At 43.9% G+C, this 13,982-nt stretch overlaps 1 protein-coding gene across 4 annotated transcripts in view; it reads right to left on the bottom strand.

The window, feature by feature from the left end:
* Positions 1–643: 643 nt before the first annotated feature.
* ME3 (malic enzyme 3) overlaps positions 644–13,982 on the bottom strand; it is a 135,292-nt gene continuing 121,953 nt past the window's right edge. For all 4 annotated transcript variants that reach the window (XM_063431108.1, XM_063431089.1, XM_063431115.1 and 1 more), the window contains 4 exons: positions 3,021–3,163; positions 2,601–2,774; positions 2,330–2,428; positions 644–2,058 (listed from right to left, as the gene is read on the bottom strand). In XM_063431108.1, coding sequence (XP_063287178.1) covers positions 1,897–2,058; positions 2,330–2,428; positions 2,601–2,774; positions 3,021–3,163 — 578 coding nt within the window. In that variant the 3' untranslated portion in view covers positions 644–1,896. The remainder of the gene's footprint in view (positions 2,059–2,329; positions 2,429–2,600; positions 2,775–3,020; positions 3,164–13,982) is intronic.

Here is a 13,982-nt window from a genome sequence, read left to right as displayed (position 1 = left end):
CTCTAAAATCTTATCGAATCTACCAGGTACTATTCAGTAGATACTTTCAAAGGGTATACAACGAGCACAAGACACTTGCCAATTCTTGGTGAGGGCCTATAACATACTGTACACCGAATTACATCATTTAGTCCAAAAAAGACAATTTGGACAATGTTCTCCAGCTCTGCTACATTCCCAGCTTGGCTATTTAGCCTTCGATTCCACCACCTTTTGTTATTTAATGAAAACCCCCCATTTTCTTTTTAGCATTTCATTAGGCACTCACTGACATAGAACAGGCAAGATTGCTGCCATGTGAACTCAACAATGCTGTGTAATTAGCATGTCATTATAATTCATATTGAATAAAGCTATGTCAGTATTTACTAGTTATGGGTATGATGAACGGACCTCCATGGTATTTGTCACTTGATGTGTAGTACAGCTGGCCATGGGTCACTGTTCTCTGCACTGACAAGACACTGCTTGAGTGATGGTTAACATTTGACACTCAAGCTGCAAACTATTAATGGACGAACTGTAGAAGTATTTGGGAACATAGTCCACAACAGCTGCAGTGCCACCACTGACTTAGAGGTGGTGTTCTGTAAAGGATAGAATTGTCCACGGATCTTTAACAAAAACACACAAGGACACAAAGTAAACAAAGCCACTTTTTTTGTTTAATGTATGACGAGCAGAATTTTACATTCTCCAATGATTGTACAAAGTATGATTAAAATATATCAGGTTTAAGAGAGGGCAGTGGTTGCTCACCCCGAAAAACATTCAAATAAGATGAGTCAGTGCATCACAGAATAACCAGCAGAAATGAACCCTGTAATACGAACAGTGTAGAAATCCACAGAGAAAGATACACACACATTTCTGTAAGCCCATCAGACACGAACTCTAAATATATCATTAGAAGAAACCGTAAAATCACAAGATTGTACTAATCTGCTGTTTTAAGAAAATTGACAAAACGTACAGTTTCATTGCTTTCATGTGTCTACATGGCTTGTGTTCTTGAAGACTCATTATGGTTTAGAAAAAAATAAAATCATCTGTGTGGTTCCTGATGTATGCTGGTCATTCTAACATATTAAAAAAAAAAGTTATTTCTGGTATGGTTAATTGTATGTTAATGTAAGTACATTTTGTAAATTTGCACTCATATACGTACATTTTTAATATTAAGCTAAGTTGCATTTTCTAGGAGTTTCATTTCTATATTTAAAGCTAAACAAACATGGTTTTGTGGTGGGAACATTAGCAATCAAAAAGGTATCCGTTCGCCTAAAAGAGCTAAATGTGGAGTTCGAACCTTAGAAGATTGATAAGCCACCTATAGTGAGATGAAGTCCATGTGCCGAGAATCAAAACTTATCACATAGATAATAATTAACATTGTGTCTAATGGTTGGTGTCCAGACTTCAGCATACAGCTAAGCAGCCTATAGCCTAAAAATTACTACACCAACCACCATAGTTGGAAAGTTATTGGCTGCCTAATGGGGTCTTACAAAGCTACAGGATGGATGTATATACAGATCCCACTGCTGCTGGTAAAAAAAAAAAAAAAAAAAAAATCCAAATAAAACAACAAATTGAACCAATAACAGCTCATGTCTTATTTAAAAAAAAAAAAAAAAAAAAGTACATCTTAATAAATACCGTTTGGATAAAATGGGATAGAACCTGTTCTCCTTCCCTTGGGGTATATAGTAGTGGTTTGGTTTGTGGGAGCTGGGTGTATTACATTTCATTAGCTTGGTTTGTAGGTTTTTTTTTTGTTTTTTTTTACTGCCAGAATGCTTTCTTGGGGAGGTTGATATGTACATTTCCATATGAAGCCCCCAGACTCTTGGAGTGTTTCAAGAACAGTGCAATCGTAAAATCAACAGTTTGTAACTAGACATCTTGAATTTCCATCGCTTGCTTGGGCCACTGGTAGTTGTCAATCGTAAACGAGTCGTAGTCAGGACTGTAAATGAGAGACTGGACAAAGGACTCCTTGTCTTCAGGCTCAGGGTACCAAGATGCCAAGTTGTTTCTGTAGGCATAGTTAACAATCTAAAAAGGAAAGAAAATAACTTGAAAAAATGTGTTTATGAACTTCAAACGTGCAAACATGTTCATGATGAAGAATAAAGAACTGCAGTTTTTCTCTTTACTCAGAAATTTACCAAAATAAATCTGAAAACTGAGAAATAATCAAGATACGACTATCCTCCTCTATGCCCCCACCAAGTGCATGTCAAGTGGAAGCATATCTACTAAACAATGAGCTGCTCTACTGTTAATATCTCATCAATTGTTCAGTGGGATGGGAAAACATACTCACTTTGACGGCTATTTTGAAGGACACTTCTCTGATGGAGCTCAGGGGAGGATAAAGCCTTCCTTCAGCTAGATTTTCAGCTGTGACATCCTCAGCAATGGCCTAAGAAGGAAATATCACATTCTGCTTTAATTTTCTTTCTGATCCATTCCCAAAACATTTAATCAACCACACATTTCACTGCAACTTACAATCAAGAAATTTTTAGAGTTGAGTTTTACATGGTTGATATGACAGAAACATGAACACAGGATTCTGGCAGGAGAACGCTCACCTCGGCTGTTGCAAGGAAGATATCTTCAGATATGTGTCGGACTCCACAAGCGATGACTCCCAATGCCACTCCCGGAAAGACATAGGCGTTATTTCCTTGACCTGGATAGAATGTCTGACCATTTGGAAGAGTCACTTTGGAGAACGGGCTTCCACTGGCAAATATGCCGCGCCCCTGGGAAGAACAATACAATCGTAATTAAAAATAAGTTGTATGTCCAATTTAATAAGGTTTATGATAAAGATATAAATAGAGCATAACACTGACAATAAAGGAGACCTGCTTTAAACTCTTCAGTTCTGTTGGAACATTGAGAACTGCAAGGTTAAGCGATACATCTAGAACTCAACATCTTATTGGTCACTGATACTGATTATCTACAAAGCTCCTTTAGCACAGTGGACAGAGCAGGAAATGTACCTCAGTCAGCTTATAGCACTGTTCGGCGGTACATTCAGCCTTGCTGGTTGGATTGCTAAGTGCAAATACAATTGGACGCTCATTGAAAGCTGCCATGTCCTTCAATATTGTTTCTGTGAAAGCTCCGCCGATGGCTGCAACACCTAGCAGAAAGAAAAAAGATTATAGTCCTTTTAGTAAAATGTATTATCCTTGGATTGCATCTCTGTGGGGTGCAATAGGGGCATTCTGTGTGAATTGTTAAAAATGTATTTTTCAGTATCTTTTGTCACGGTGTAATTTGATGATCCAAGTTTCTGGCCCATTTGTGGACCATTTACATTTGCAGGACCATTTACATTTGGAAGCCAGTTTATCAGAGGTTGAGAGATGAATCTTCAAACTCTTCTTAAAATACTAACAAATGTATCCATGGTTGAACAAATCACAAATTTAAATTCCCAGCTAAATCTCCAGATCGTGTTACATTGCAAGTGAACATTATATTAAAGTTAGTGCTTTGGTAACACATCTTAATTTAAAGGATCACTATGGGGTCAGAAACACAAACACGTATTCCTGACCCTATAGTGCTAAACCCACCATTTAGGTGGCTTGCCCCCCACTTAGCCCCTTAAAAGCAATAAAAAATTAACCTTATTTCCAGCGCCGTGCGGGTCTGCCAGCACTGGCTCCGCCCCATTGATGACATCATCAGAATTGCCGCTTTTTATCTAATCCCATGAGGAAAGCATTGGAATGGCAAAAATCGCCAAGGGGGCAGGAGGGGGGTGGCAAACACCCACACACACACACACATACAGACACACAGACACACAAACACACACACACGTACATACAGATGCACATACAAACACATACACACACAGAGACCCATACATACAGACATGTAGACACACCCACATACAAGCACACACACATACAGACACACAAACACACACGTACATACATATGCACACACACACACACACACACACACATACACACAGAGACCCATACATACAGACATGTAGACACACCCACATACAAGCACACACACACATACAGACAGACAGAGACACATACGTAAAAAACACATACAGAGATACATACATACACACAGAGACACATACAGGCATACACTAACACACACACATGCAAAATGTTTAAGTCACCCTCCTGTTTCCTACCTTTAAGATGCAGAAGGGTGACTTTTCTTGGGATCCAGTGGTGGCTCAGCCTGATGGGAGTCAGAGTTCCTTCTCTGACTCCCTCCTCCCGCACGGCTCCTGGTGGTTGCTGGGAGGAGTGACCAGGACAGTCACTTACTTCCAGCTCTTATGTCATCACAGGGGGCTCAGTCGTGCTGTTAAAGCGCCGCGGCGCTGACCAAATTCCCTGGATATTCATTACCATAGGGTGGCCCGAACAGCATGGGCCACACGATGGATCATTAACTTGCGGCCCCGGCAGTTATACCTTGCGGCCCAGGGTCACAACACATGGCGGCGGGCACCCGGACGCAGTGGTCCTCCACACTGACAGACATGCTGACACAGACATATACAAACACACTGACAGGCATACTGACACACACACAGACACCATACCCTTACAGGCATACTGACACACAGACACATAGACAGACACACTGACACACATAAGCTGACAGACATACTGACAGACATACACATCGACAGACATACTGACACACACAGACAGAAGTACTGACATACACACAGATGTGCATTGACAGACATACTGACAAATACACTGACAGACATACTGACACACACAGACACATACACTGACCAGGCCCCTGCTTACAAACGCCTACCAGGTTCCTCCTTAGTGTGCTTGCCCCAGGCTGCACCGCGGGCCCATGGGGGACCATGGGGTGAGGAGTAAGTAGTTGAGGGCAGCGGGGCCCCCAGAAGTACCGTATATACTCGAGTATAAGTCGAGTTTTTCAGCACATTTTTTGTGCTGAAAAACCCTCACTCGACTTATACTCGAGTTAATGTCTGTATTATGGCAACTTACATTGCCATAATACAGACAAGGACCGCCAGGCTCATTACAAGCCCGGTGGTCCTGTTGGGGGGCTGGCAGAGAGCATTAACTTACCTTCCTGCAGCTCCTGTCAGCTCCCTTCTCCTCCGTGCAGCTCCTCTGTCAGCTCCCACTGTAAGTCTCGCGAGAGCCGCGGCTCTCGCGAGACTTACAGTGGGAGCTGACAGAGGAGCTGCACGGAGGAGAAGGGAGCTGACAGGAGCTGCAGGAAGGTAAGTTAATGCTCTCTGCCAGCCCCCCCTCCTACACAGCCCATACACTGGACCACCAGGGAGTGAGAGCCCCCCTCCCTGGCAAGCTAACAAGCAGGGAGGGGGGACGAAAATTAAATCAAACATTTAAAAAATATATATATATATATATTAAAATAAAATAAAAAACTTAAAATATTAAAATAAAAAATGTATAATAAAAATGCCCTCCTCCCACCCAGTTCTCTCTCTCTCACACACACACACACACACACAATCTGCATTCTACACACACTCATACAAACACACACTCTGCATTATATACACACACACTCATACAAACAATCTGCATTCTACACACACTCATACAAACACACACTCTGCATTATATACACACACACTCGTACAAACACACACACTCTGCATTATATACACACACACTCATACAAACAATCTGCATTCTACACACACTCATACAAACACACACTCTGCATTATATACACACACACTCTGCATTATACACACACACACACTCATACAAACAATCTGCATTCTACACACACTCATACAAACACACACACACACTGCATTATATACACACAGTGTGTGCGTATATAATGCAGAGTGTGTGTGTTTGTATAAGTGTGTGTGTAGAATGCAGATTGTTTGTATGAGTGTGTGTGTGTATAATGCAGAGTGTGTTTGTATGAGTGTGTATATAATTCTAAAAATCACAGAATTTCATAGCCCCAAGTTTTACCCTCGACTTATCCACGAGGCATAGCATATTTCACAATTGTTGGTCACAAAACTGCCCTCGACTTATACATGAGATCGACTTATACACGAGTATATACGGTAACTGTGCCCAGGGCAGCTGCCCCGTTTGCCCTGCGTTAAAGACAGCCCTGCTTACAATGCAAATACTTCTTTCAAATCAAGAATATCTTGGGATTAACATTTCAGCAGACCTTTCATTCCTTCATGAAAATAATGAATAATTATGGCATTAACCTCCCCCTACTCTTCCCCTTCTCTGTATCAGATATCTTGAATTTTATGGCATATTTGCTTTATCTTTCTTTACTGAACCTCCCAGCAGCAAAGGAACAGTTAACAGTAATGTAAAAAGTTCAACCAATCAGATAGTATAACAGTATTATATGATGTCATCAAACTCCTCCCATATCCTCTTTCTTTGCTGCTTGCCTCCCAGGTAAATCTACTCCAATTATATTGCTGTATCATTTAACCTTTAATACACTATTTCAATAAAAAAAATGTATTACAATGGTCATATACCTTTAACACTTTATTCACTTATCACTTTAACAACACTTTCTGTGGAAACATTTATGCTCTATTTATATTAATTTCATTCTATTCAATCTTGGACTACTTTGTCAATTTCCTATTAAACTTTATTTAGGTTTCCCCTTTAAATCGCAGGAGGTTTTTCCTCCTGCGACTCATTACTGCTTTTACTATTTTCAGTTTCGCGCCCTCGCGTTACCCCGCCCGTTCGCATCAGCACTTAGCAAGTGCATTGTTTCCCGCCCTTTTGCTGGCGGTGGCCATTTTATTCGCATTCCAGTCACCAGAGCAGCTATCAACTCGCCTGACTTCGGATCTGGTAAGTACTATTTTCCTCTTCTGTTATAGCACCTTAAAGTGCTAATACCTTAATTTCTTTTAGTGATTTTTTTCCCCCCTTTTATTTCCTTCTCAGGATTTTTTCCAACACCTGCTGTATTATCATTGTTGTTACTAAATAAAGGAAGGCTTTGTGGGTGACCCCCACCATTTTATTATCTGCCACTTCATTATATTGAGTGTCTTTAATATCAATTCCTAAGGTGTTTTTAACACCAATATTACTGTTAAGGGTGACCCCCTTATACAAATGCACTATAATTAAAGTGATACAACACTTTAATATCAATTCTGAAGGTGTTTTAAACACCAATATTACTGTTAAGGGTGATCCCCTTATACAAATGCACTATAATTAAGTGATACAACACTTTATTACTACTCAGTGGTGAACCCCACTGTCTATGGTTATAATTAAGTGGTTAACCCCACTGTTTACAATCATAGTGGTACAACCCACTTGTGTATATTTTAGTGGACAACCCCACTAAATATTGAGTGCCGCCTACGTATTAAACTACACAAATATTTTGGGTGACTCCCATCTATATTCTGAAATAATTTTGGGTGAACCCCATTCAACTCCATTCTTTCAAATTAATATACTTAACTAAAAGAGAAGTCCTGCGCTAAAGCAGCAAGGACTACAACACACATCAGCCCCAATATATAGTAAAAACCAAAGAAAAGAAAATGTTACTTGCGCTTTTTCCTTAATCCCTATGTATATTTAGACAAATGGAGGTCATTTAGTTGCTCCAATGGCCATTGGAGGGATGCCCGCCTGCCAACGTCAAGGCAGACCCCCCCTAAGCGGGTCCTAACACTGACCCTTCAGCCTGCTTCCTTGAGCTTCTGGCAAAGATATCTCTAATGAGACAGAAAGGGGTATTTTTTATATACACCCCTTTACTTATTAACCCTTAATAGGGAACACATGGGATGGGTATCAGCATTGTAACCAGGCTGTGTGATACAAAGTAAATACAAATACAAAAAGAGAAGTCCTGCGCTAAAGCAGCAAGGACTACAACACACATCAGCCCCAATATATAGTAAAAACCAAAGAAAAGAAAATGTTACTTGCGCTTTTTCCTTAATCCCTATGTATATTTAGACAAATGGAGGTCATTTAGTTGCTCCAATGGCCATTGGAGGGATGCCCGCCTGCCAACGTCAAGGCAGACCCCCCCTAAGCGGGTCCTAACACTGACCCTTCAGCCTGCTTCCTTGAGCTGAAGGGTCAGTGTTAGGACCCACTTAGGGGGGGTCTGCCTTGACGTTGGCAGGCGGGCATCCCTCCAATGGCCATTGGAGCAACTAAATGACCTCCATTTGTCTAAATATACATAGGGATTAAGGAAAAAGCGCAAGTAACATTTTCTTTTCTTTGGTTTTTACTATATATTGGGGCTGATGTGTGTTGTAGTCCTTGCTGCTTTAGCGCAGGACTTCTCTTTTTGTATTTGTATTTACTTTGTATCACACAGCCTGGTTACAATGCTGCTACCCATCCCATGTGTTCCCTATTAAGGGTTAATAAGTAAAGGGGTGTATATAAAAAATACCCCTTTCTGTCTCATTAGAGATATCTTTGCCAGAAGCTCAAGGAAGCAGGCTGAAGGGTCAGTGTTAGGACCCGCTTAGGGGGGGTCTGCCTTGACGTTGGCAGGCGGGCATCCCTCCAATGGCCATTGGAGCAACTAAATGACCTCCATTTGTCTAAATATACATAGGGATTAAGGAAAAAGCGCAAGTAACATTTTCTTTTCTTTAATATACTTAACTGTTTGGCAACCGCTCTAAGACATACCATGTCTGACAATAATGAGCCCGCTATGTCCCAGGTACTCAGAGCCTGGTTGGTTTCAACCATTGCAGATTCCATCCCCAAGGCATTAGCTGCCTTTCATGAGAAGACTTCGGCCGAAGTCACCCCTACTGCACGTCAACTCTCTGATTCCGAGGACTCTCAACCCTCGGATCAGGAGGTTACACGCAAACGCCCCTGGAAAGGGGAGAGTAGGTCTGCGGGCAAGGGCAAGGTTCCTGCCAAGTCCCAAAAACTGATTGCCACTCGCCCCGTTCAAGCTAACTTTAACCCCTTAGAGGGTCTACATCCCACACGTTAGACGGGGTTGACGATTATTTCCTTGGATATTCTGATGAGGACCCCTCGGCGAATGCGCTAGGGGATACCCCATCGGAATTTGTCAAGGAAACCTCTCACACATAAAGATCTAGATGCTATACTACCCAATCAAAAGGACCCGATTCAGACATCCTTCTGGATGCTTCGGGTGTCCCTTTATTTGACCCCAGGGTCATCAGACACCCATGGTCGGCAGAATGGGCTCCACCAGAGCACATTTCCAACTTTTGTAAAATGTGGTTATGCAAACCACTGGACAAAGAAATTAGGGCAAAACTCAGAGCCGAGTGCCCTCGACCGACCATTCCAAACAAGGTAGCTCTCACGCCAGATTTGACCCAAACACAGTTAGAGAGTGGGCCCAGAGAGCCTTATGCTTACTAGGCAACGCTAATGTGGCCATGTCCACCGAGAGACGCTAGGTGGCACTGTACAAACTGGATGCAAAATTTGCCGATCTGAGCTCCCGAGAACTGGGACCAGAGGCAATGGATTACTGTTTGGGGACTCGTTCATGAAAGACCTTTCCAAACATGTAGCGGTGTTCACCACCCTAAATAAGGCCCAATCCTCCTTGCGCAGGGTTTTTCTTTCTCAGTCAGGCCGTTTTTCTGGGAGAGCTGGACGTTATAGAGGCCGAACGAACAGCAGAATCGCCTTCACAGGCTACAGGCGTCGCCCCTCTGAAAACTATTGGCAATCGGGACAACCCCGACCCTACCACAGGCAACTATTCACTAATAGAGGGTCTATCCGGGGACGTGGATCTGCCTCCCTACGCTGAAGAGCTGCTCCAGGTAATAAATCTCCCTTCTTTCAATGTACCTATAGCAGGTCGATTAACCAGTTTTTCCAACAGTGGGAATTACTTTCTCAGGATCTATGGATCCTACACACAGTCCAAGGGTTCAAATAGATTTCCTTTCCACCCCTTCCAGGACACCCCACCTACACCACTACAGATGTCTGCAGCAGACAACCTGACACTACAAACCGAACTGCGCAAGCTAGTAAAAAAAAGGGCCAATAGAGAAATCCCCTTTCCCGCATACTTTTCTAAGCAACATTTTTTTGGCCACCTACGCCCAATTATCAACTTAAAAAAACCTGAATCACGTTGTCCGGTATCGCCACTTCAAGATGGAGGGCATCCATCTACTCAGGGACCTCCTTTGTGTGGGAGATTGGTTCTCCAGCTTCGATCTCAAAGACGCATACCTCACAGTTCCTATTGCTCGCAACCATCGAGCTTTCCTTCAATTCCTCTGGCAAGAGGAAATCTGGCAATTCACATGCCTCCCGTTCGGACTATGCTCTGCACCATGATGTTTCACGAAACTGATGAAACCAGTGATGGCGCTACTCCGATCACAGGGGATTCGATCCATCATATATTTGGATGACATCCTGATAATGGCACAGGACATTCGCAAATTGTCATCAACCCATCAGATTCGCTGACGCGATCTGGCCCATACTATAGGCCTACTGTCCGCCTCTATCCAAGCCATTTACCCAGGACCTTTACACTACCGAGCCATGCAACGGCTCAAGACATACTACCTACACCGTTCCACCTCCTACGATCAGTACATCCAACTGACAGACGAAGTTCGTATAGAACTTCACTGGTGGCTTCACAATATGGAAGCCTGGAATGGCAAAGCCATCTTCGATCACAACCAGATTTCATTCTGGAATGCGATGCCAGTCTCCTGGGATGGGGCGCCACATGCGACCAAGGGTCCACAGGGGGACTTTGGTCCCCATCCGAACAAGCACTGCACATCAATTGTTTGGAATTGATTACAGGATCTTTCGCAATTTGCAGTTTCGCAAAAGACTGTTTCAACTGTTCACTAGTACTGCGCATGGACAACGTCTCTGCAGTGCGCTTTGTGAATCGGTTAGGAGGCTCCCGATCCAAGCTACTATCCGATCTGACCAAAGATCTTTACCAATTGTTTCTAGAACGGAACTTATCAGAGCGGAATATCTTCCGGGCACGGACAACCTAGTCGCGGATTGGTTCTCTCGCCATTGGAGGGATGTAAGCGACTGGCAATTAGACCCCCGCGTGTTCCACCAAATTCATTGCCTTCGCGGGCCCCTTACACTGGACCTGTTTGCATCCCGTCTGAACCGCCAGACGGAAGCCTTTATCAGCTGGCTCCCAGACCCAAGTCATGGGCAGTCGACGCCTTTCTACATCCTTGGCCGGAGACAGGAGCCTATGCGTTCCCACCTTTCTCATGATCCAACGCACCCTCTACCGCGTCAAAGCCCTAATAGTGACGATAGTCATTGTCACTCCACTAAGGAGAACCCAGACTTGGTTTCCAACCCTGTTAGAATTATCAGTTAACTATCCAATTCTTCTACCTCGATCACCCAACATCCTCAGGAACCCAACAGGGCACTTTCACCCACTCGCCCTTCAGGACCGGCTCCAGCTTGTAGCTTGGACCGTTTCAGGGGATCTTGGAATGTCTCAGGACTTTCGGAGACAACTCAGGCTCTCCTATGGGACTCCTGGGCCCCAGGCACTAGTCGAGCTTACATCGCTGCATGGAAGACATGGGTCAGCTCGTGTTTGGAAAGGGACACCGATCCCTTTTCAGCACCTCTGACGATCATCCTAAATTTTCTGTCTACCCTATTTGATCAAGGTAAATCCTATCGATCAATTAATGTCTATAGATCCACTATCTCTGCGGCCCATAATCCCATTGACAATGCGTCAATAGGGAAACATCCTTCAGTCTGTAGACTTTTATGAGGGATCAGGTTAGCCAGACCCCCTCTTCCTAAATACTCCTGTTTCTGGGATATCACTCAAGTCTTTTCCCTTTTAGAATCCTGGACCGCTAATGAAAATTTGTCGCTACGTCAACTTTCGGCCAAACGGGCCTTACTCCTATGCCTGGTATCCTTCCGTAGGGTCTCGGATATCCGAGCATTTGATCCCCACGCAGTAGTCTTCTCGCCTGAAGGCGTTAAGTTTCACATCACCAGACGAACAAAACGAATTCTTCCTCCGTATTCTACCTTACTTTCCTAATAGATAGTCACTCTGCGTAAGGCATTATTTAGATGCCACCACCACTCTACGCCCCCCTATGGGACCCCTCCTTGTATCTTATGTAAAACCACACAAACCGGTATCCGCACCCACCGTCGCACAGTGGCTCAGATGGATACTAGCGCAAGCAGGCATTGACTCAAATTTTGGTGCATATTCAGTCAGAGGAGCAGCCGCATCCTCAGCCTTTCGCGCGGGGAGCTCCCTCTCAGACATTTTGTCATCTGCAGATTGGTCCAGAGAGTCCACATTCCGTACATTTTATTTCAAACCTATGACACATGCTGCATCTTCTATCATATAGGAGCGTTAAAACAGCAAATATGAAGCCTCCTGTCTTGCCATAAAATTAGGGATTATTCTAGCTTTAGTGACTGAATAATCTAAATTTTATTAACGACAGGAGGCGAATATTTTCCACCCCTTCTTTATTTTCACTTTCTAACACCCGCCCAGGTAAGTTACTATGCATTCCAGTCTACTGGTTACACACACTTTATACACCATCTGCCATAGGTTCACGCCATAACACTTCTGATCTAGTGTTTGAAATATTCAATATTATATTCAAAGAGTAACTACAATTTGTTCTTAACATACATGCCATAAATTGCATTCACCTAGTATGAGAACCTATACTCTCACGTCTTTTCTCTATTCCCTTAGTGTGAAAAATACCTACCTTTGTATATACGGCTCCTTCAAGCACGCTGAAGATTCCACATGTTGACTACTTCAGGACTCCAACTTAGTCCGCAGTTCATCGTTACAGTTTACACGGTTGACACAGACATATCATCGACCACAGCAAGAAAGAGGATATGGGAGGAGTTTGATGACATCATATAATACTGTTATACTATCTGATTGGTTGAACTTTTTACATTACTGTTAACTGTTCCTTTGCTGCTGGGAGGTTCAGTAAAGAAAGATAAAGCAAATATTCGCCTCCTGTCGTTAATAACATTTAGATTATTCAGTCACTAAAGCTAGAATAATCCCTAATCTTCTACCCTTTTCACTTTCTAGCTTAGAGTAAAACATACAAGCAGGGGGGCGGGGCCTGACCGCCAAGCGGAGTGGACGCAGGCAGCAAGAGCTCCTGCGATAAACGGTGTTCTAAGCTACAATTTTCCCACATAGACACTGAAAAAGGTCACCCAAGGGCTGGAAAACGACAAAGCAACTCACGACCTGCGCGACGATACCACACATGAAGATACCCCGCTCAAACTCGCCCAGCTGTACTTTGAGGCCTACACTCATGCGTGGCGCGGGAGAGACAGCCGCTCTCCCGCCGCCTATATACTCGACTGAACTCCTCACATGCCTATGTTCCCCCCCCCCATGGACCGGCGGGGGTTATCCCGGTCCGCACCAAGCCGGCACTCAAGCTACCATGCCTGTCTGGGCTCCCGGACCACCCACATCTCGATGGCAAGATGGCGACTGAAGATGGCGCTTGCAGACAGGTACCCTCACAGCCACTATCCGAGTGTCTGGATGCTATATTCCAGAGCTTCTGGGACAAGCTGGAGCAGAGGACCTCTCAGGCACCCTCCTCACGAGTTGACACAGTGGGGAGCAGTGGACGGAGAAAGCAACATGGCCCCACCCCGGGCGAAGCGAAATGCCAAGCGCCTGCTGCCTGCACCAAGTGCCCGCTCAAGAGACGAAGGAAGGCACGGAGGATACCCCGACTCGAGAAACACCATCCCACTACTAAGGCTCACTTACCTGGAGGCCAGTTCAAGCGGATGTGTCCACCCAAACACAGCTCTCGGCCTCGGGTAGCGAGAACCGCATGGAGTCACCAGATGCCATCAAATACT

Source organism: Pelobates fuscus, chromosome 1 (genome assembly GCF_036172605.1).
Source record: "Pelobates fuscus isolate aPelFus1 chromosome 1, aPelFus1.pri, whole genome shotgun sequence".
Lineage (NCBI taxonomy): Eukaryota > Metazoa > Chordata > Amphibia > Anura > Pelobatidae > Pelobates > Pelobates fuscus.
Note: the sequence above shows the minus strand (reverse complement) of the source record. Positions and strands in the feature narration are given on the sequence as shown.